Raw genomic sequence first — 23,453 nt, forward strand, 5'->3', positions numbered from 1 at the left:
ATTTATTTGGAAGATTAAATATATATTTCATACAAAGGGTTAATGGTTATTTAACATGTTTAGGAGGTAATAGGGGTGACTATTGGCGATAATTTAAAAAGCCATATTTACTTTGCAAATGTGAACTATCTTCCAGTTGTTTTTTTTTTTATAAAGGTGATTTCAAAGTTTTCAACTACAAAATTATTTTTTTGCATAAAAATTATCATGAATAGTCAAACATCACATCCTAATGGGAATACATCAAATAACCCTCCATATTTATAGGAAAACTAATTACTATTAATATATTTTGACTAAGACTAAGTAAGCAGTCTTATAATAAATGCCTACTGGCTTTCAATGGAAGGAACATTTTGAATTGATGATAGGGATAAAAAACAAGCAATTTTGCCATAAAAATTTGTCATATAAAGTAAATAGTCTGCCACTTGATACTTCCCCAAGGTGCTATTTTTCAAAGATATAGTTTTTTAGCTTTGTAGGTAAGAGGTGCATGTCAAGGTCTAGGTCCAAACTCCAAAGTTATACTAAATGAACAAGAAGTGTTAATATAAATAGCAGTACAGTGATTAGATAAAATCCAGACGTGTAATGAACCACTCTCACCCTATACTGCATAGAAAATGAAATTGCTGCTTTTAACTATTACAACAGGTTAAAAATAACAAATGAAAATACTTAAGTACTTTTTTAAATAAATTTTACTTAATACACTACAGTAATAGATTAATATTAGCATTTATTCTTTGCTACGGTAGTTCTTCATGTTGACCAGAACCCACCCAGGAATGAACAGCCATCCGAACACCATACCAATGGAAAGTGTGATCATTTCCTGAAAATCAAATATAGTATTAGAAAGTATAAAAGCTTTGAAAAAGATGACTGTAATAACTTAATGTGTTTTAGTTTCCTTGAATATGTAGATTTAAGGTTGGTAAAATTAATTCATTTGTATCCAAAGGTGTTAAAGATAATAAATGGTTTAATTTAATAAGTACTTAATATATACAGAAGAGACCAGTAAGTATTGAAATGCAAATAAACCAGTTTTTATTATTTTGGTTGCTCCAATAATAGACAGGCTAAACTTCAATCATAAATAACAAATGAAGCATTACGAGAAGAGAATCTATCACTCTACCATCAATAATAAATAAAAAAGGTCCATAATTATGGAGTACCTAGTAATTGAAACTATTTGTTAGTAGTCTAAGGACATAGGCAAAGACACATTTAGTATTTTTTGCTAAAAAAACTGTTATCAACCTTTAGGCGATGAGGAAGATAACCTATTTTTATGAAATTACGTAATTTATCGATTAACCAAAAATACTTTGATTGATTAACTGCAACATAGAATTTATGAGGATAAACCTTTAGAACATATTAAGGATAAATACAACACTATAAATACGACTAAGCAATGATAATATGATACTCACCCCCTTGGAAACCTTGTTTCTGGTTGGAATACAGACCACACTCATATTTCTGACCTGCGGAGCATTCTTGACGACTTGAGTCGTCCTGAAAAGGCCTCTGACGGCTTGCATTGTATATTTTATTCAATAAATGTTAAAAACACCGCAATGCAGGAGAACCCCAGTGGACTATGTAAAATAAAATTTAATATTGAGATTTTTAGAAATAATGTTATCTGTCACTGTCGGGCCTGAAACATGAATGTCATTTGTCGATAAAGCCTAGTAGTAGGCCTGTTATATCATAGTCGCTGATGGCAAATCCTACAGATTGCTTCCCCTGTATTGAAAATCAAACGTATATCATATAATATATCAATCAATCAATCAATCAAATGACAAATCAATCAAAATTTATTTATTCAGTTTAGATGCGACTTAAGGTATGCTTATGAATGTCAAAAACGTTTACAAAATTCGCGAAAGAGCAAAACTACGCCATCCGTTCGCAAGACTACCAGGAAGTATATATATATATATATATATAAATCAAATATAATCCTTAATATGAGGAGTATATCCTCCTCATATTAAGGATCATATAGCTATTTATGAGCAACCCGAAAAATGTTTTTGTTTTACATTCGTTTTCGTTACAATTTCAAATATAAATTTTATACTAATATTAATTAAGCTTTACTTTTATACCTTGAAACATTTACAAAATATACAAAAACAATAAAATAAAATGATATACCAATATGTACTTTTAATTCCTCTTATTGTATAATATAGGCCTCCTCCATTTTGGCTCCTTCTCTCAATCTTTTCCACCAACTTCGTTAGACTCGTCAGCCCACCGTGAAAGGGTCTCAAGTGCGACCTTTCTTTCTTTTTCCTGGTGGCCGTTTTCAACTTGTTACCCTCTTTGTACATCTGCCATTGTTCATGCGAGCGATATAGCCTGCCCATTTCCACTTTTTATCAATGGGATAGTGTATCAATTACTTTAGTTTTGTTTCTTATCTTGTCATTTATTTGTTATTTTTCTTATAGACATGATTGAGTACCGTATGAGACTTTCTTTTGGCTATGTTTGGATTATTTTTCTATCGAGCGAAGTTATTTAAATCGTGTATCGATATTTCAAAATGGATACATAAACTACTCAACTTCACCATATATTTCTCCACTTGCCCCACTTTAAGAATCGATGACAAAAAATGGAAAGACACAATGTAGGTCCCTTTTTTGAGTTTGACGACCGTATAGGTCCTTTAGTTGTTTTAATAATTACCTAACGTTAAAATTCTGCTTCCCTTTGTGTCGAATTAAGCTTTTACATAATGCTTTACGTCTTTAGGGTTGGACTGAAAATCCTCTATATGCGTCAGGTAGAACCAAAAACCAATTTAACTGGTTTTTGGTTTTACCTCCAGGTGTAGGTGTCGTCCAGGTGAACAGTCTACGGGGATGGTGTTGGAATAGATTGTTCACCACTATCATGTTCTTGTCAGCGAACTGCATGAATCTTTCACCTCTTTCGTTACGTACCCCCAGTACGAAGTTTCCCACACATTTGCTGTACTGGGCAGAGATTGCGCCAATTTTTGAGATGAAATCACTTATGAGTCACTCACAATTGGGGATTTTGGTAATTGTTGCTTGTAAATCTTGGTGAAACCTCTCCAGTAGTCGTACTGGTGGAGCTTCACTGGTAGGGGTATGTGCCTGTATTATATTAAAGTTTACAGGTGAGGCTTTGAGTTTCATAGATATAATGCGGCCGCTCACTGCCTCATACCCTATTACACTGTTATTCTGATAGTTAGGAATAAGAATCGCTACTCCGTTTTGGTAACTGTCATCCCTACTGGAAAAGTAAACTCCATGGGCGTCGGTAAAGGCCCATTTTTTCTCCAGTGCACTTCTGTTAGATCACAAATGGATAAACCACATCTAGTGACTTCCCTCGATGTTAAGGTTTATTTTATAATATCATTTTATTTTTTCTTTATTACTCAAGATGTGACAATTGCTGTAATGGTTGCAGCTCCTTACAAACGTTGTGTAAAAGAAAAAACATGGCGATTAAAAAGAGTGGCAGAGAGTTTATTCCCAGTGTTTGTGTTGTGTTTTTGTTCCCAGAACTGGCAGTAAATGTAAAATTAGAAGCATTCAATGTATATTTCTTTTTGGGGTGTTAAAAAATGTACATCGTGGCGCCTATATCAATAAATGATTTGTGGCTTTGACTTTGATTTGACGAGAGGCAAACACATTTTCGTTGTAGATAATGTAAAAAATTCCTAAACGAGTTTACGACTACCAAACAAAAAAGCACATGAGTGAAAAAAAGATACCTACGAATAAGTCATATAAGGTTTAGAATAGTTTTACTACTTAGACTTTCATCTTAGGTTAGGTTAGGTTGACGATCTGTTTCTATTTTAGAACATACGCACAATGTCAATACTCGGAACACACGCAGGCTGCAATTTCCCCGTACTAGACTATGTAAAGTTAGTAATTCCTTTTTGGGAAAAGGGATAGTCTTCTTTAATAAAATCCCAGAGGCTCTTTTATCTCTGCCTTTTAATAAATTTAAGAAATGTATTAAAGAAAAGCTGTGTAAAAAGGCTTACTATAAAGTTATTGATTATCTAGTTGAAAAAAGGGCCTGGGACTAGTGCTGGGCAGGCTGCCTCTAATTAATTTGATATATTTGTTTTAAATATTGTTTTACTTTTTGCTTTTTTAAAAGAGTACCGAGAGTTTTTTACGTCGGCTTTTTCTCTCGGCCAACACCCTCTGTCTTCTTTGCTGATGAGTAGGGATGCTTACAGGTTCGAATTGATTGACGTGGAATAAGTGATACCTAGATGATCTTATGTTCCAAAATAAACGTATTTTATTTATTTATTTGTTTTTCAATATTCTGTATTAAAAATGATTATGACAATTATTTTGACGTTTGTGATGTCTATATATGAAAAATATATAAAAGACAAATAATTTTGTGATTTGGGAATAAAAAAAAACAATTTATGCTGAATAAAATTTACTGCCACCAAATATACGTAGGTATGAAATATATGCGTTGTTTCCGCTTGTACCTGAAACAAAAAGCCTTTATTAAAACTTTACATAAACCATAAAATTTGCGAGTGTGAAAAAGTATTAAGTGTTACTATTTGCAAAAATTCATTACTAAAAACACGACTTTTATACGTCAGTAACGTGACACATAGCTGTCACAGATTATTCGTAAGTTTTTTTTTTTTTTTTTTTCCTTTGGCTCTAACACTGTTTGTGCATTAGCCAGCGTCAAGTATGGTATTCGTAAGTTATTATATCGACCATAATCTTTTTTTTTTTTTTTTTTATTATGGCCCGCACGGTTTGTGCATTGTGGCCCAGGGTCAAAACCATAATCTTTAATGAAAAAAATCTTCAAGAGCTGTCAAACCAATTTTTCTGTATGAAGTTTGACACATTGTGAGTGCTCAAAATAAGATATCCTGTCTAATACTGTCTAGTTTTGGCGTGCTTGTGAAATGATGAATATTTATTTACTGAAGTCATAGAATTAAACAAATATACATATATATGTTCTATCACAAATTGTTTTTTTTAATCTAGCCAAATAATTAAATCATAAGTTGACAATATAAAAATTCCTTTCGATTTTCTTTTACAAGATGCTTCTACTATCGAGTCTTCTCTATACCATACCAAAAAATAAATCGTAAAAAATATTACATTTTCTGGCATCAGAAATGAGCGCTTCAGAGCGCTTTTTAACCATATCTCAAATACTATACTGATTTGGATGAATCTTGTAGTGTTCAGTTAAATAATAATATTAAGAATAATATAATATGTATTAATTTAGGAACGAGTAAATACTATACAACAAATTCTGGTGAATGTTACAACTATTTTTTTTAAACTGGGTTAGAAATAAATAGTCTAGATTACTTATTGTCTCTTCATAGGCTGGCACTCTTGCACAAGCCATTTATAATCTTCCAAAAGGCCTCGCTGTTTAAGAATCGGTCCCAATATGTTCAGCACTCTTGCATGGTATCCGTTTAAATATGATAACTGCCAAAAAATAATTATACCATATTATATCATAGAAATTTTATTACCAAAATTAGTTTAACGTTAAGTCAAAGTCTATAACTGAAGTAATCTATCTCTTTCTAACTAAGCGTAATCAGATTGTGACAGAAAGAGACAAATCACTGCTTCAGTTTATGAATAAATAAGATAGTAGTTTAATAATAGTAAGTCAGCTATTGAATTTTATTAACTATTAACTTCCTAATTCCTAACATTTAGTCATTTAAACTTCCAAATTCCAACATTTAGTAATTTAAACTTCCAAATTACAACATTTAGTAATTTAAACTTCCAAATTCCAACATTTAGTAATTTAAACTTCCAAATTACAACATTTAGTAATTTAAACCACCCAATTACAACGTTTAGTCATTCTTATCTACCCAATTCCAACATTAGGTTATTATTAACATTCCAAAAGTATCATTTATTAATTTTTAACTTCCCGATTTAACAAAAGAGATCAGCTTCGACGATCTCACCTCAAAATCATCAAGCAATTGCAAATTAATGCATTCCTTGTGGTGAGGCACCATTGTCAACGTAGAGAAGCCAAGAACACCTCGACCATCATAGTTTCCAAGCAGGTCTGATGCCTGGGGACAAATATATATTTAAAAGTTGTGGTTCCTGCGATGATTCCGTTGATTGAATAAAAATGAATTTAAAAATATATTTTTAGAAGCCGCGTTTCCATTATGCAAGTACCATGCATTGTATGACGTCACACTTGTGTAGAAGTGATTTGAATAATTCGTGTTCGCGCTAAATCGGTGTCAGTCACAGAAGGATGTCAATTCTCAATTTGACTTTGACACACGAACCGGAAATATTAGGTGCTGTTCCGGGGTAATGGTGCAAGAGAGTTAAACTTTAACCGCCATCGCGTGCGCACTTAATATCCGTAAACCGTACCACATTCATCATTTAGGATTCAGGGCTTGGAGTGAGACACACCACCTTTGATGGTAAGTGCTAGTCTTAGTCTGATCGATTATTGGATTCCTTTTTGACGTGAAAACGTCTTATAATTCGATGGAGCCGGCTGCACGCACGAAAAAACATGACGCATGCGGCGTTACCTCGCTCTGAGGCGTTCCATTTAAGGCTTGAAGTGCAAGCGAGACCGCGGAACGAGCTACAAAGAGGCACAATCGGCTGCGTTCGAACCTTATTACATGCAAGTTGCAACTTGTTGTTTCTACTTTACAATTTGCATGCAAATCAAATCAAATCAAAATATCTTTATTCATTTAGGTAAACATGTACACTTATGAACGTCAAGGAAAACAAATTAAATTAATCGTAAATTTACATTTACCACCAGTTCGCAAGTCAAGGGCGTAGAGCGGGTAAGAAGAACTGGCAAGAAACTTTCCGCCACTCTTTTCCGCAACTTGCAACTTGTATGCAAGTAGAAAGATTTTATGCAGATAAAAATTGCAGGGAAACCTAGAAATCAGTTTCTTTTTCTTTAATTGTGAATGCCCACACTCTATGAGATAGCACAGCTAAATGTCCCATATATTGGTATGCAGCTACTAAAAAGGTAAGTAAAAAAAGTCTTTATATATTTCTCACTATAGAAATAAATATAACTTGAGAAAGCTCCGAGTTATACGAAAAAGCGTTATAGGGAGGGATTAATGTGCAGTGTTTTAGGGGGTATTAAAAGCAGTTTCTTTATGGGACTCACCCTTGGATGAGTGGAATTTTTGTTAACGTCAATAATCTCCACCAGGTCCTCATGGCGGATGCCATACTCTCCCACCTTGTAGTATCCCGGTTCTGAAAGAAATCATGGTCAAAGTCAATTTTCTTTGTAGTTTTACTTGTCTATGTATAAGCATACATAATAATATAGCGACGCTGATAAAGAATTCAGTTGTTCATCTTTAACTCCGTTTAACTTTTATATCATATAGCAGACTCGGCCAAGCGTTGCTGTGGCTAAGGTTTTTGTTATATTACATAGTAGTAAATTAATCAAGGGAAACCGTAGGAGAACTTATGTGAAACGTTGGTACCAGGACACGGACCTAAACTAAACTACCTTTAACTCAGCGCCATCTGTTAGAATTTTATCAAATAATAAACAAATGTTAATGTTATCGTAATTTTAGTAAGGATGCCTATTTTTTTTGAAAATGAAATATAGCCTATGTCACTCAGGAATGATGTAGCTTTCCAACAGTGAATGAATTTTTCAAATCTGCCAAGTAGTTTCGGAGCCTATTCAATTCATACAAACAAACAAACAAACAAACAAACAAACCTTTCCTCTTTATAATATTATTAAGTATAGATAAAAACAGGAATTCCTCAAAAACCAATGTACGGAATTTAATGCGGTTTTCGCCAATATCGAGAATGATTCGAAAGATTGTTTTAGTGTCAAGGTTTACAGATCACGGTTTCCGTGCAAAGCTGATCCAATAAAGTTTAAAAACATTTCAAATGCGAGTACCCACATGACACCCAAGATTACCAATACTTACCATTACTCAATATCTGTCCAGGTTTTAGACCAGGGTCATGCGGGTATGGCCTCCAGGAGATGCCTGATGGTCCCTCGTGCACGTTGAGGAAGTGTCCCACTCCATGTCCCGTGCCATGGGCATAATCCAGTCCCACGTCCCAAAGAGACTTACGGGCTAATGTGTCAAGAACATTACCCTGCGAATCATATTTCAAACTCAACTCAAATTAACTTCATATACAACAGAAAGATGTTAAATAGAGTCTCAATTCGCATATACTACCAGTTCGCAAGTCAATGGCGTAAAGCGGGCAAGAAGAACTGGCAAGAAACTATCCGCCACTCTTTAATGGCAAGTTTTGAGTCATACAAATTGTTTGAACTGGAGTAAATAATCCAATGGATTAGAATCACAAAAATTGCGGCAAATTTATATAAAGCTTTATTAATTAATTTACATTTGGTTAAACGTCAGTCTTACAGCTTAAAATTTCTTTTAGACCCGACGTAAATAATTTAATAATTTAAAATAAAAATACTAAATTAAAACACACTACTATAAAAATACATACACAGAGTATTAAAACAACAAGTGTTTATGCGTATCCTTTTATTTATTTATTTATTTATTTACACTTCGTTGCTAAAGAAATACAAATAACACAGTATATATAAATTACAAGGGATAATTTTAGTTAATTTTTAAAAGATATAATCTGTATTTAAACACTGGAACATATTATCTATAAATAAAACTTTTGGAACCGAATTAAACGGGTAATACAATAATTTGTTAAAGTCCAGCGAAATATATATCAACGCAGTAATAGATACTATCTATTACCCACAGGTAAAATAGTTTTGTCAACTTCATGTGACACCTGATACCGCCCCATGGACACTCACATTGCCAGAAGGCTCGCAAATGCGTTGCCGTCTCTTTATTCATATTAAGGCAAACTTCCCAAAAATCCAATTTTCAAAACCTGTAGATAATTTCAATAAGTACTCAATAAAGGTCGGTAACGCATTTGCGATCAGTTGAGCCTCTTACCTTAACTCCTTTGGGAAACAGTGCTGATCCCAACGATATCTGCCCTTTAAGTACACGTGTAAACGCGTTGATTTGCTCCGCGCTAGGTTGGCCCATATGACGCGTCCGAGTTATATCAGTTGTTCCGTCTCTGAAAATTTATCTTAAATTCTATTCCTTATAGATTTGAATTTGTAAAACACAAGTTCCATTAAATTCGGCTTATTAGTTTTTGAGATTCACAACTTAATCAGTTGAAGTCAAAAAGATGGTCTGGCGCTGAAGTTTTTCCTATGAATCTACATATAGGAAAAACTTTACTAAAACAATTTTTAGTAAACTATCTATATGGCAACTGACTCCATCGAATCGTCCCAAAGGCAAAACGTACAATACTTTTTATATATAAATGTTAAAACATACTCTATCAATCCCTTTGTAATAAATGTAAATAATGAAATAAATTAAATTAAATGTAGGATATTTTTTCATATGTGACTTATCACAGTCATAAATTCCAATTTCGATAATACAAGCCAAATAAAGTTGAACCTAATAAACGACTACAGTAAACTTCCCTATAACGCGGTAGACAATAGTGGGAATTCGCGTTGCATGAGTAATCTCGTATAACGATTTATTAAACAATTCAAAATCTAGAAACACGTTAATAAGTTATTTAGATTAATAAACAACACAATTGAAACAAGTGCAGATACGCAAAACTAATAATGAACTCAAATAAATTTCAGACAACATAAATATATTTTGAGAAATCTCCATGTTATAGATGGGAATTATCACGTTGTAGAGGAGAATTACCACGTTATAGAGACAGATTACCACGTTATAGAGGAAGATTACCACGTTATAGAGGGAGATTACTACGTTATAGAGGGGGATTACAACGTTATAGAGGGAGATTACAACGTTATAGAGGGAGATTACAACGTTATAGAGGGAAATTACCACGTTATAGAGGGAGATTACCACGTTATAGAGGGAGATTACCACGTTATAGAGGCAGATTACCACGTTATAGAGGGAGCTTACAACGTTATAGAGGGAGATTACCACGTTATAGAGCGAGATTACCACGTTACCGAGGGGCATTACCACGTTATAGAGAAAGATTACCAACGTAGTACCAGAGGTGGCTTACCGCGTTATAAGGTGTGACAGTAATCGGAGAAATCCCCTAAGGTGAAATAAATAATTGCGAAAATTTATTCATATTTGTCAATTATCTCACCGGTATTGCCCACCAGAGTCGAGCAGAAACATATCAGTTCCCCTAATGATGCGTTGAGGACCGTCCTTCGATGGGCTGTAGTGGATGATCGCGCCATTTTCCCCAGCACCAGGGATTGTTTCAAATGAGGGACCCATAAAGTCTTTTTCGTCTCTGATACAGATAAACTATATTTTTAATGTAATAATAAAAATAGGATAGGGGGGCAAACGAGCCTACTGGACAAAGAGCAGTGATTGATGCTGCCTTTTCATAAATTTAAGAATAGCTGTGTAAAAAAGGCTTATTATGTTAACGATTATCTAGTTCATAAAAGGTCCTGAGACTAGTGCTAGGCTGACTACTTCTAATTAATTTGCAATATTTGTTTCAAAATTCTCTCGGCGTAGAGTGTACACCCTCTGTCTTCTTTGTATTTGCTATTGATTTTGTGACTCATTTAATGACAGGGAATAAGTGATGCCAAATATTCCTAATGTATTCCAAGTGCAATAAACATATTTTATTTTAGCGGGTGTGATTTATGCATGATTATGCCTATTATAGGCCTTTGCAGGATGTAGACTATTTTTTTAAACAATTTCAAAGATTCTTTATATAGCTGAACAAAAATGTATAGTTGATTGTACATTATTTCCTGTATGTAACAAACTTATAACTAAAATTAAAAAAAAAAACCGTTTTTCTTTCATAAAAATCGCTCTTCTCGACTCGAGTTGCTGGAGTGTATTCAAATAAAGACTTTTATTTATATGTATAAAAAACTTACTGTCGGAACTTCAACAATTTAGCATCAGCTTCCAACTCAGTTACGTTGGAACCGGAAGCCACTTCATCGTGAAGCCATTTGAAGAAGCGGACCACAGCGGTACCATCACGGATATGACACTGCCTGAAACCCTAAAAGCCAAAACTATATTCTAGAAGTCATTCACTCTTTGGAAATAAAAAACAGTTCAAAACAAAACAGGATAAAAATAAATACTAAAGATTTTGATGCGGTCCTGCTGTTACAAGCAGTTTCTTCCAGACAATACTAACATAAATAATATACATTGTACCCTCTATTTAACGTATATCTATGTAGCAAGAAACTCCCTAAAGCGTAAAATTACTCGGCTTTGGTTGGTGTAGCTTATTATCCATACTCATCTTTATAACATTATATACGTTATACATTACAACCACGCTCAATTTATTTTTATTTTTACATTTAGGTACAAAAACAGAAAGCAGATTGATTATATACATACAGTTATTACCTACACACTAAACAACATTTGAAAATCTGATAGCCAATTATATCTGTACACAGCATTAATAACGACAATTAAATAATAAAAAGTACTTTTAAGTTGCCGAAATTAGTTAAAATTGCGGTAAAATTTCGTACAATTGTTTACATATTGGGATTGCTTTATCTGGAACCTCAATATCGGAAGGTATGAATAAAAAATACAACATAATTACGAACACTATAGTTATATAGAGTTTACACTGTATATATATGTTTTTAATGAAAAGAGATCACCTGATGTTAAATACCGCCGCCCATTGACACTCTTATATAAAACATGGACTGATACACTATTATGTAAAATAAATCTCAATAATTACCTCCATTTCAACATCGTTTTTAACCAACTTCATAAGCGCGACGGGCGAGACTTCAGACATCAAAGTCAGAGGCTTCTGCAATACGTCCTCCTAAAATATTTATTATTATTTAATAATAATAATACAATTTTAATAATACAAGATTACAGTGCCATCCTTACCCCCCCAGCTGCCCTATGTATGGCTTCACTCGCTTCACTTGACAGCCAAATGTCATGTTCGCCGTCACCGCTTTCTGACAACTCTTTCTAAAAAAAAAAAAAAAACATCAACACTAAATTCTATTTCTAAAACAAATCAGTCTAAAGTACTCCTCTGTTATATAATAATGCGAAGAGTTTGACAGAAAGAGACGAAGAATAAGAGATAATTTGGGCCTACGAACTAAATGCTACGTATTTTATTATGTTTGACGATGACCTTTTTTTAAGGTGACCTTATACAAAAATAAAAATTAAATATCACGAATAATATATCGAATTAACTTTATTTACTTTATTTTATTCATTAGCTGGCATCACTGCGCTAAAAAAAATATCTTTACTTGTGCGTTTTTTACTGTTTGTAATATCTGACATGTCAAAAAATGATACCTGTCAGAATTCAACGGAATTCAAAATCAGAGGTCAATACTGGTTTACACGAACACTATACATTTAAATAAAACATTAAAGGGTACATTAAAATAGATAATGAACTCACAGCCATATTTTCCAGAATTGGAACAACTCGATCATACGCAAGACCTTCAATCTGGACTCCCTCTTTCTCCATGCTCTTTAAAATCGTCTCTGGTATTTTTCCATCGTGCCAAAAGAGTCTCACCTTTGCAGGTGTTATAACGAGATACGAGAAGAAGACTGGGTTGTATGGAATATCACTGCCACGAAGATTTAGTGTATCTGAAGGCAAGATATCAATAAACAGAAGATACAGAACATAGTGTGTAATTGAACTATATATAATAGGGAATAGGAGAAACAAAACCACTCTCAGCCTACTAACGCCAAACGATTCATTCCTGATTTAATGTCCTTTGTCCCTCAGGCGGGGCTGCTGTGATAACCAACCTGATCGGTTTTGGACAGCTCTTTTAACTTCACTCCACGTCATTCATGCTTCTTTAGCCTCTTTAACGATGCTTCGTTGCCAGGTCTATTTTGAGAGGCCACGTTATCTTTTGTCCTGAGGATTCCAGTCCAGCATTCCTTGCTTGGGTATATGACTCTTTTTCACCTTAATCACCTTCATGAGGTGCTATGGAGAGCATTAGGAGACTCTCGGTACAAAATATGATGAGGATTTATCGAAGGTGGATTAGTAACCGGTTTAATGCTAACACTCTTTTTTTTGGCTCGGGGAGTGCGTTGCCGGCCTAAAAGTGATAATATCTCAAGCCCCAGTGCCTACTACAGTGTCTAACACGGGTAATATGTTCCAATCGTCGTAATTTATATTACATATGTACTAATGTAATTTTTTTTATAAAACAGGGGGAAAGAAGAGCCTGAAGCTAAGTGATACTGCCGGCCATAGACACACTTGGGTTCCCAATTGCGTTGCCGGAGGCGATACGGATGATCGTATTCAGCCTTGAAGTCCGATGATGAAACACACATATTTTTTTACACATATACATATAATATATTAAATACACTTACAAGCGATTTCATCCAAGGCAGTAATAATTAATGCAGATGCTCGTTTTTCAGACATTTTCTCTCTCAACTCCTCAATTTTCTTTCCCGCACTTTTACCTTTGAATAAATAATATTGTATAAACGTACTGTATCACTTTTAATACTTATGAGCAGTGGCTAATGGCTTTATAGTGCAACTCTCATCCTTTAGGTCGTAGGTTCGATCCCCGGCTGTGCACTAATGGACTTTTTTTATTTCTTAATTATTATTTTTTTATTTGTGCATTATTCGGTGGCCGATAATCTATTTACATATTAAAAAAACGACCCTAAAACATAATCAGAAATCTCAGTCCCAGAAGGTTGTAAGCGCCACTGATTTATTTATCATTTTAATTATTTAATAATAACAGTCTTTAACTCCTATATTAATAATAATACCTGTATAATTAATAGGTAGATACATAATGTCGTTGTGAGGTCTTTCTGGTGGAGGATTCTTCAGTTCCACTCTTGCTACATCAACGAGATTTTTAGATACTGCTAGAAGTTGAATCTTTGATTTCTTCAGGGCTAGCTGTAAAATATTTTAGTTCAGCTCTTTCTCTTATAAAATTATTACAGTATATTAAATAAACATGTATACAATTATTATACATGTTACATTAAGTAGTACAAATTCTTAATATTGCATAGTGTTCCCACGAGAATGTAAGTGCGTGCTCCTATTTCAACATGTCAACTGCTGATAGAGGACAAATCTTTGTTTTATTTTATTTTATTATTCTTTATTACTCAATATGGGACATGGTGTAATGGTTGCAGCTCCTTACAAACATTCCAAAACAAAAAAACTTAGCGATTAAAAATAGTAGTAGAGAGTTTATTACCAGTTCTGATCCGTTCTACGCCCTCGATTTGAGAACTGGCAGTAAATGTAAAATTAGAAGTATTGAATATGTATTTCTTTATTGACGTTCATAAGTGTACATTGTGTAACCTAAATGAATAAATGATTTTGAATTTGAGGTCACGTGGTACCTGTAATGGTGTTTTCTCCTCTCTACTCATAATATGGGGGTCGTATCCCACAACGGACCCCGCCGTCAGATTGGAACTCAACCATTTCTCGATTGATGGTGTATCTGGCAAGGCTGTAATAGAAATTTAAAAGGTTGCTTGCAATACAAATCAAAGACACCAAATACATCCGTCAAATAGAAATACTAACATTGCTTCATCAAGGTCCACAGATTCAAATCGACTTCCTTTTCAAATTGTGTGTAGTACCGCCCATCAGTCCACACCAGCGCTTTGTCATTTGTCACCACGGCTGTACCAGCCGATCCAGTGAATCCTGTTAGCCATGACCGCCTTGCATCTATATCTGCTATGTACTCTGACTGCAATAATAACGTTTGGGTAATATTGAGAATATTAATTTATTAGATTAACCTTTGATAAAAAGCACAAAACTATTATACGACTGCGAGGGTTGGACCCCAACCGCCATAGAGGAGCAGAAATTTCGGGTTGCGGAAAGCAAAATACTGCGTAAAATCCTGGGATCCACAAGGAGGAAGGACAGATCATGGTAGTCTGAAAACATGCCGAAATAGAAGAATTAGCTGAGCTCAAGGCTTGAGCGAATGGGCCAGGGTCGGACGGTGAAGGCAGCTTACCTGAGCCGACCCAGTTGTGATAGAAGACCAATAAGTCAGCCTACCTACCGCTGGATCGACAGAGAGGACGATGAGCTGAAAGCCAGCAGGAGGTAGCTCAGGACAGCTAGCTAGAAGTTTCTCATTTCGGAGGGCAAGACACTTTTTGGGGCTGCAGAGCCAACGCAGAACCAGAACGCCACGACCCTTAATTTGACTCGGATTTTTACTTTTTCCGACTTGCGTAAATCCCGATATTTATTAATTTGTTAATAATTGAAAAGCTCATAGACACAGACTCTATAAAAAAATAATCATATACATATTTTTTTTAAAGTGGTAACATTTGGAGGCCTATACCAATAGGCGTATAGAAGTAGATAAGTTTTTAATGTTATTCAAACTCACATTATGAGGGTCTGCTGTGGGCACAATGTAAGCTGACAGTGCTGTCGGCTGACTGGCCATTAACGCCCGCAGCGTTGTTAAACGTTGTAACGCCATCTTGTCTACGCACGCCACATGCGGGACGACTCTGTAACGATAACGGAAAATAACAAAATTATTTTGGCAGACGATGTTCGCACTGTCATTTCTGGATCTGACGGAAACTGAATTTTACCTAAGAATTCGTTATGCCTAAACGGTAACTTTACAGATTAAGGGACTGTTCCACAATGTCTGGATAAGTTGCAAATAAGCTATTTATTACTTATTGGTAGGATAAACCAATAGTATTGCGTTTCACGACTGTCAGATTCAGCGCTATTCGTCATGAAACGCGAAGTATCTTATTCGGAACTTTTATCTTCCGAATAAATGTGAGTGTTGCATATCTATTTGGTACTTTATCCATACATTGTGAAACAGAGCCTTAATCAAACAAATTTACTATAATATTTATACCTATATTACTATAACGCCATTGGAAGCTGAAAAAAACTTTCAACTAGCCGTAGTTAACTTAAAATAGTCTTAAATCTTTCTGCCAAAACCAACCTAGGAGTTCAGGCTACTTTCGTTTCAATTCTTCTCGATTTTAGTGGATTGAACACAGCTTATCCGGAGCTGGATATATTCGGTAGTGGGCTGATAGGTTTTAGAGAAAGCATTGTTGGGTGCCTTTCTCGATCTCTGAATTCTCTGTTTTATTGATGATGTTTTTTTTCTGCTTTACCAAAAAATTCAGGTACTTAATTTTATTTTGTGTTTATTTTATCTTATATATATATATATATATATATGTACTTATATTTTTTATTTCTGATGTAATTTAAAATCTTAAGATAGGATATTGGCACAGTTGAATCATCATCATCATCAATCTGTCATTTTCATACAAAGGTCTATCCACATACACCGATCCGGCCTACCATGGATAGCTTGTATCGACAGACAGCTATTACAACCCGTCTATTGGTTATTGGCACACTTTCATCAATAGTTGGATGAATATCAATCTCAGATGGTCAAAAATGGATTGAGATATGTTTATGGGTTTGGGCGTTAGTTAGACCGATCTTTATCTAATAACTAAGTGCGCGAACTTCGTTTCTCCTTAATGTGATTTTACTCAGCCTTTTAAAGTTCATACCAACATGGAACATTTTGCTTCGCTACCCCAGAGACTTCGGTTTTCTAGAATGAAAACTTTTCAGGTTTTCTCTACAAGTATAAACCTCAGAGTTCAAGTCATAAGTTTTTAACTAAGAAATAAAAAATAGGGGTTAATAGTAGAGGGGTGAAAATTAAGGGTTGTATGTATGCTGTATCAAAAGATTTCACGAAAATCGGTCAAGCCATTTTGGAGGGGTTTAATTACAAACATCATGAGACGAGAATTTTATACATATAATCAAACGTTAGACATAATGAACGACTCAGACCACGATCGCTGTACTACTCTCCTATACAGTTATATATAATATACTTTTAATGAGGTAGCTTTACAAAATCATACGTCACCCAAATACGCAAATTGTATGTGGATACACCTCTTTTAATTCACCATGCAATATTTTAAAAGAGATTAAAAAAGAGAAACATTGAAATATATACCAACTGGTTTTTAAACAATGGTTTTAAAATCTGCTTACGTAATACTTAAACGACTCCTAAGTCTATGATTTATTTATTCAGTTACAGACATGGCTAAACTCACAATAAAATAGACTATAATATATACAATACAACATTAATCAAAATAACATATTAATTATAATAATATATATATAACTAGCTGACCTGGCAAACGTCGTCTTGCCAAACTACTACCTTTAACTCAGCGCCATCTGTTAGAATTGTATCAAATAATAAACAAATGTTAATGTTATCGTAATTTTAGTAAGGATGCCTATTTTTTTGAAAATGAAATATAGCCTATGTCACTCAGGAATGATGTAGCTTTCCAACAGTGAAAGAATTTTTCAAATCTGCCAAGTAGTTTCGGAGCCTATTCAATTCATACAAACAAACAAACAAAAAATCAAACCTTTCCTCTTTATAATATTAGTATAGATAACTCTCCAAGTATACCCTCAAATCAGAGTACACTACCGCCATACGCTCACCAAATGATAGTTTAAAAAGTATGTCAATGAACATTTTATCTTTAAGGAATTTAAAACTATTTCCTAGAAATTTGTGTATTCTAGCATCCACCACCCTTTTCCCCAGGCCGTGAGTAAGCTTAACACGTAATAAACAATAAAATAAACCTACTATCAACAATTTCGACATCACACGTCAGCTAATACTAAGTTTGCGCAATTTATAAGAATTCAAGTAAATTTAAGCAAATCAAAGCAAAAAATTACTTACATGAAATACAATAAAACCACATTTTTAACAATTAAGTAGGTGTCTACATTCGCATATGAAGGCAATTACAAAAATAATGAAACTATTCCTTTACTAATTTAGGAAAAATAATTAATTTGCACAGTATGAATAACAATTGATGACAAAAAATACGTTACACTGGCAATAATGTAGAAGTGAAAATGATTATTATTTGTATGTATAAAGATGAGGCTTGTTTTATACGACAAGACAACCATTAATAGTCCGTGATCCAGAAAGTTGATATTATTGAGAATAAAAACCTACTAATACAAAAAATCAGTGCAACAAATAAATGAATCTTTTAAGTTTTCTAATAAAACAAAATTTGGGTCAACTTCCTGGTACGCTTAGTAATATGAGATATTGCAGTTGATCCGCTTACAAGAAAAAAATTTCTTTATCTTGTACATATATTGAAAATTTATATGTAAATACATATTATCTATTCATAAAACTTAAGTGTTTTACTCCCATTATTAAAATGTTTATTATTACTACATATAATATGTCGGGTATCTAAACTCACGAGTGATAAATTACATAAAAAAACATTCGAATTTTCTCGCGATATATTTTTAAGTGGTTTATTCTTAACCACTTAAAAATATATCTTGGTTAACTGTTAATAGCGTATAAAGAAAGAAAAAATATTGGTGCACAGAAGGTCAATGTTTACAAAATCTATCTCTGAATGTAACACCTTGCTTTATACATAAAACTAAATCACATAGCACTGATTTAACATGAGCCCGTTTCTGTCCCCTTTCAACAGTGTAAAACAATTTGACAGAAAGAGACAAAAGAGTACTTTAGATAAAGTGAAATTAGTCTTTTTCATTAATAGTTTTAATTTAAACAAAGAGAATAGAGTTGTATTGTTGTAAGATAAACCTTAAATACTCAACCAATTATCTAACGCCCAAACCCAATAACCTATCTCAATCCATTTTTGACATCTGAGATAGACCTTTTAATCCAAATATTGATAAGTGTGCCAATAACCAATCGACGGATTGTAATAGCCATCTGTCGATACAAGCTATCTATTGTAGGTCGGAGTGTATGTGGATAGACCTTTGTATGAAAATGACATTTCAACTGTGCCAATATCCTACACCAGTTTTTTAAATAATTAAAAAGCTATTTGATATGTTTTAAACATAGATATGTATATTTTAATATTATTTGTACGGTTTATTTACTTTATATTGATTATCATATATGAGTGTAAGAAGCGAAGAGATTGCATTCTATCGCCACAAATGGATTGCCTTCATAGGGTTTGGTTATTGGGATGTACATAGGAGATCGATCGACTGTCACGGTCTAATCTCAGATTGTTCTTAATCTGAGATTTTGGATTAATTATGGGGTTGGGCGTTTAACAATTAATTAAATGATTTGTCTCTAGAACTATTTTTAGGTTTGAATCGAAAGGTTGTATTGACAACAATACAACCTTTCGATGGTAACTACTCATGTTAATTCACTAACCAAAAGCTAGTCACTATAATACATCTATAAGATTAAAAATTAAAGGTCTTCTAATCCTACTTATCTAATAATAAAACCTAAAATCATTATACAGAATCTATTCTCATAATGTCAAATTTTATGGTTGGTCTGGCAATCTGAAATGACCTTTCAAAGTACATATTTACTGTTTGACTTAAAATAAGTACATTATTATTCTCATGGTTCGAAGTGTTACCTGTGTGCAAATGAGCGGAGTATGTAGACCTGGATTACCATGACCGTAGCATAATACATTAATTTAAATATATTTTAATACTATGGAATAAGGACTATACACCTTTTTAGTGTATTGTTATTATTGATGACAACCAGCAACCTTAGATAATTTTGGAATTTTTAGGGATTGGCCATTTATTTTAGAATAGTAATTATATTTGTAAAATATCAATATTGAGGACAAGATTTAGTGTCGAGTAAAAAATAGAAAAAACATTTGGGATTTTAAGCATTAGATAATTCTATACATTGTTGACATAAGGAAATTCTTATGGAGTATCTTGTCCTATTATAGTACAGTTTTTACGCCGGCTTCTCAGTAGTACTACGTAGGCTCGCTACATTCCCCGTCTCCTTTATCGATAAGTAGATATGTCTACTGGCACAAATTTAATTAAACGGAATAAGTGATACTGTGTTTTATATATATAAAAAAACATTTTTATTGTTTTAGTTGACTTAGAACGTACCGTACCATACGTACGAACGTAATGGTCAGGTTTATTATGAAAATTTAAAGAGTAATAAAACAACCACATTTACATTATATTTTTATTAGCCTAATATTAAAAAATAACATATCTACAATTTGTTACACACTTAAATACACTGAAACTTGTTTATATTATTATGATAGCAATTGGCATTACCTTTGATAGCAGTAAATGAAAGTTGACATTAGGCCTATTTTAACAAATTATGATAGAAAGTAATGTGACCATATGATGCACAGCTGCTATACCAATGCATAATCAATCAATTGCAATAAGATTTAGAATCAACAGTTACCATATGTTTTGTGATGATAAAGGTAATAAATCTTGCTGTTCCATAATTTAAAATCATTGGGTGTTTGTTAAGGGTGGTTTAAAGATATAGACAATATTTCCAAAAGTGACTTTAATTGCATGTATTTTCAATCATATAAATAAAGGCTATTAAAGTATATTATTATTGATGTGAATGTTGTATCCTCCAGATTACATCTTAATCAAAACCTGGCCCACAAATACAGATTGGAGTTATAATGATGAAATTCCCTGACTATTAAAAATTTACTAGTCAGTGTGAGATTTGTATAAAGCTACCAACTAAAAAAAGACTTTTGTAATATTGGAAAATAAATAATAAATTTTAATATCAGTGAAAAATTTACATTGCCTGTTAAGCTAACAATGAAAACTTTTATGATTGACTCCTATTTCCTCTCAAAAAATCATAACACTGATATATTCACTTTTGCCAGAAAACTCATGGATGTATATACCATTTAAAATAACACCTCACTTTATAGTATTACCTCGAATTATTTCACAAACATTATCACAACAGTCATTTAGTTTTTGACCCACTTGCTCATATTTAGTCTTCATTATGTTTTATATACAATCTGAAAAAAAAACAAATTATCTTTTCAGTTTTTATAAAGGAGACAGATTCTTTATTTTACCAATTTCTTTTTATAGCTTGTGAAGGGAATCAGATTTTTATTGCCCCTGTACTATATTATGTATTCTGAATTTGACTCAAGACAAATAAATGAATGGGATATGAGATAGACATTCAATCTTAGCCGATGACACCAACATTTTTTTGGAAAACTACTGTCTCAATCCTAAGCAATACAGGGTGGCTTAGATGATATTTTTGATTGGACTAAGCATTAGCTACTTTCATTGAAAGTAAATTAGTGCACATAGGAAAGGAGAAAAATCTGCGCAATAATTATTGTCAATGTTGACAGCAGTTCCTGCCTGTATGCATACAAGACTTGAGTGTTACTATGTTATGATGAGAAATGGGAAGGTCTCATAATGAATATTGTAAAAAGGCTAATTCCATGCTCTATTTAGGTTGAAAATCATTGTTGTGAGATGTTCACACCAAGAATACTGTTAGGAGATATATAAATGTTACATAGATAGACATATGCCTACAGCATTTGGGATCCTTATTGCATAAAGAATATTGATATTAATAAGCTTGAAAGGTTTCAAAGATCAATCAATAGAAAATATAGTTTTTCTATGAAACCTCTGTGTTCTGCCACTTAGGAAATAACCTTACAAAATGAGGGTCTGAAAGCACTTGATTGTAGCGATTAAGTAAGTAGGCCATAAAGAGGAAATATTATTGAAACCTATAAAATGCTTATGGGTCACTACAATGATCAAGGAATGGAAGCTCCTTATTTTGAGAGAAAATAAAATATACATTTAAGGGGTAGTACTTTAAAACTGAAGACAACTCAATATGTTACAAATTCCATTAAGAACTTTATCCCAAACCGAGTAGTGACTGACTTGAATAAGCTTTTGGAAAGTGTAATTAGTGCATCCTCTTAGGACTGTTATAAATACACATGCTTTATATTACTTCTATTAAATTATCCTTGTTATAATCTTTAAAAATTTAGATAAAACCAACAACAAAATATTATTAATAATAGTCTACAAAAGTATCAAACTTACCTCAGCACTCCATAGGAGCAATAGAATTGGAGTTATCACCATATCCGCTAAGGCTTCCTTGAAATTCTATACCACTTATTTGACTATCTGCATTGAAAGATGCCCCATAAGAATCATTGCTAGGCGCATGAGTTGATTCTATGTTTCCATCACCAGAATCTGTTGGTACTGCATCTGGTTCTGCCCAATTGATCTTAAATCGTGTAACTCTAGGTTCTGAAGCTAGAATATTTCTTAATACTTTGTCGAATTGCGGTTTTGCTGGAGGATTTTCACGTAATTCGGGTTCTGATTCACTGTATTCATTATTTATAAAATAACCGACGCGGACAAACTCCTGGCCTCTATATGAACATGTTAAAAGGACAACTGTTACGCCTAACGCGTCATTCTCGGGAATTCGGTTAACGTCTGGTGGAGGTGCTTGAAAGACAAACATGTGCCGCCCTTCTGGTATGGGGCCAACGTAAATTGTGTCTAATACTTGATCATGCTCCTCTGTTTCAGCTGATCCGACGTAAATCATTTTCCATTCTAAGTCTTCCTTTAGCTCTTCTATGCATTCGAAAGTTAGTTCGAATTGGAAAGGGTTTAAAAAAGGACTAGGATTGTCAAGTACAACAACATTGGTTATATGCACCTTAGCCATTACGAATGTTACGGTTTTTTATAACAATCTATATGCTTGAAGTAGAAAGTTATCTAAGTTTGTTGTAATAAACACGTTTAATTGTTAACAGAAAGAAATACGTTACAAAGAGATTCAGAAAAATGCCGACCTGCTGAAAATGACAGTGACAATCATTTTGGCGGTTAATTTACAGTATCACGTGATCAAAATTGAAAATACGTCATTATAATTTTGACAATCATAAGATATCGCTTTGGATTTTTATAATTGGCTCTGTTTAATAAATTAAGAGCATATTTAACTACGGTTTTTTGTAAATAACCAAAACTGAATATATAATTTATGCGACTAACTAATAAGGTATCAAATTAAGTTTTATTTACCTAAAGTTTTCTTCAATTTAAACGCCTGTTTCTTCTTGAACAACAACAAGGCACTGTCAAAACTTAAACGTCAATTAGATCATAGATGTCATCATGTCAAAACTGTAAAATTATATTGATAAAATAGGTTAAGTA

General features: G+C 33.3%; 2 protein-coding genes and 1 long non-coding RNA gene across 3 annotated transcripts; all 3 read right to left on the reverse strand.

Moving 5' to 3' along the window:
- Positions 1-686: 686 nt before the first annotated feature.
- Positions 687-1,587, reverse strand: LOC123690144. The gene is made up of 2 exons (XR_006750945.1): positions 1,449-1,587; positions 687-838 (listed from the first exon to the last, which is right to left on the reverse strand). It is a non-coding gene; the product is annotated as an uncharacterized LOC123690144 (long non-coding RNA).
- Positions 1,588-4,471: 2,884 nt separating this feature from the next.
- On the reverse strand, positions 4,472-23,392 carry LOC110996697 (xaa-Pro aminopeptidase ApepP). The gene is made up of 17 exons (XM_045633055.1): positions 23,319-23,392; positions 15,646-15,772; positions 14,808-14,979; positions 14,618-14,730; positions 14,018-14,153; positions 13,598-13,693; positions 12,639-12,838; positions 12,098-12,184; positions 11,937-12,026; positions 11,089-11,219; positions 10,320-10,472; positions 9,089-9,218; positions 8,054-8,231; positions 7,252-7,343; positions 6,038-6,151; positions 5,409-5,534; positions 4,472-4,543 (listed from the first exon to the last, which is right to left on the reverse strand). The coding sequence occupies exons 2-16, from the start codon at positions 15,739-15,741 to the stop codon at positions 5,409-5,411; spliced, it is 1,914 nt and encodes a 637-aa protein (XP_045489011.1). The 5' UTR covers positions 15,742-15,772; positions 23,319-23,392; the 3' UTR covers positions 4,472-4,543.
- LOC111001072 (histone chaperone asf1) lies at positions 20,372-23,178 on the reverse strand. The gene is made up of 2 exons (XM_022270780.2): positions 22,305-23,178; positions 20,372-21,223 (listed from the first exon to the last, which is right to left on the reverse strand). The coding sequence occupies exon 1, from the start codon at positions 22,951-22,953 to the stop codon at positions 22,306-22,308; it is 648 nt and encodes a 215-aa protein (XP_022126472.1). The 5' UTR covers positions 22,954-23,178; the 3' UTR covers positions 20,372-21,223; position 22,305.
- Positions 23,393-23,453: the final 61 nt, after the last annotated feature.

The sequence above is a fragment of the Pieris rapae genome, chromosome 22, assembly GCF_905147795.1.
Source record: "Pieris rapae chromosome 22, ilPieRapa1.1, whole genome shotgun sequence".
NCBI classification, from domain to species: domain Eukaryota; kingdom Metazoa; phylum Arthropoda; class Insecta; order Lepidoptera; family Pieridae; genus Pieris; species Pieris rapae.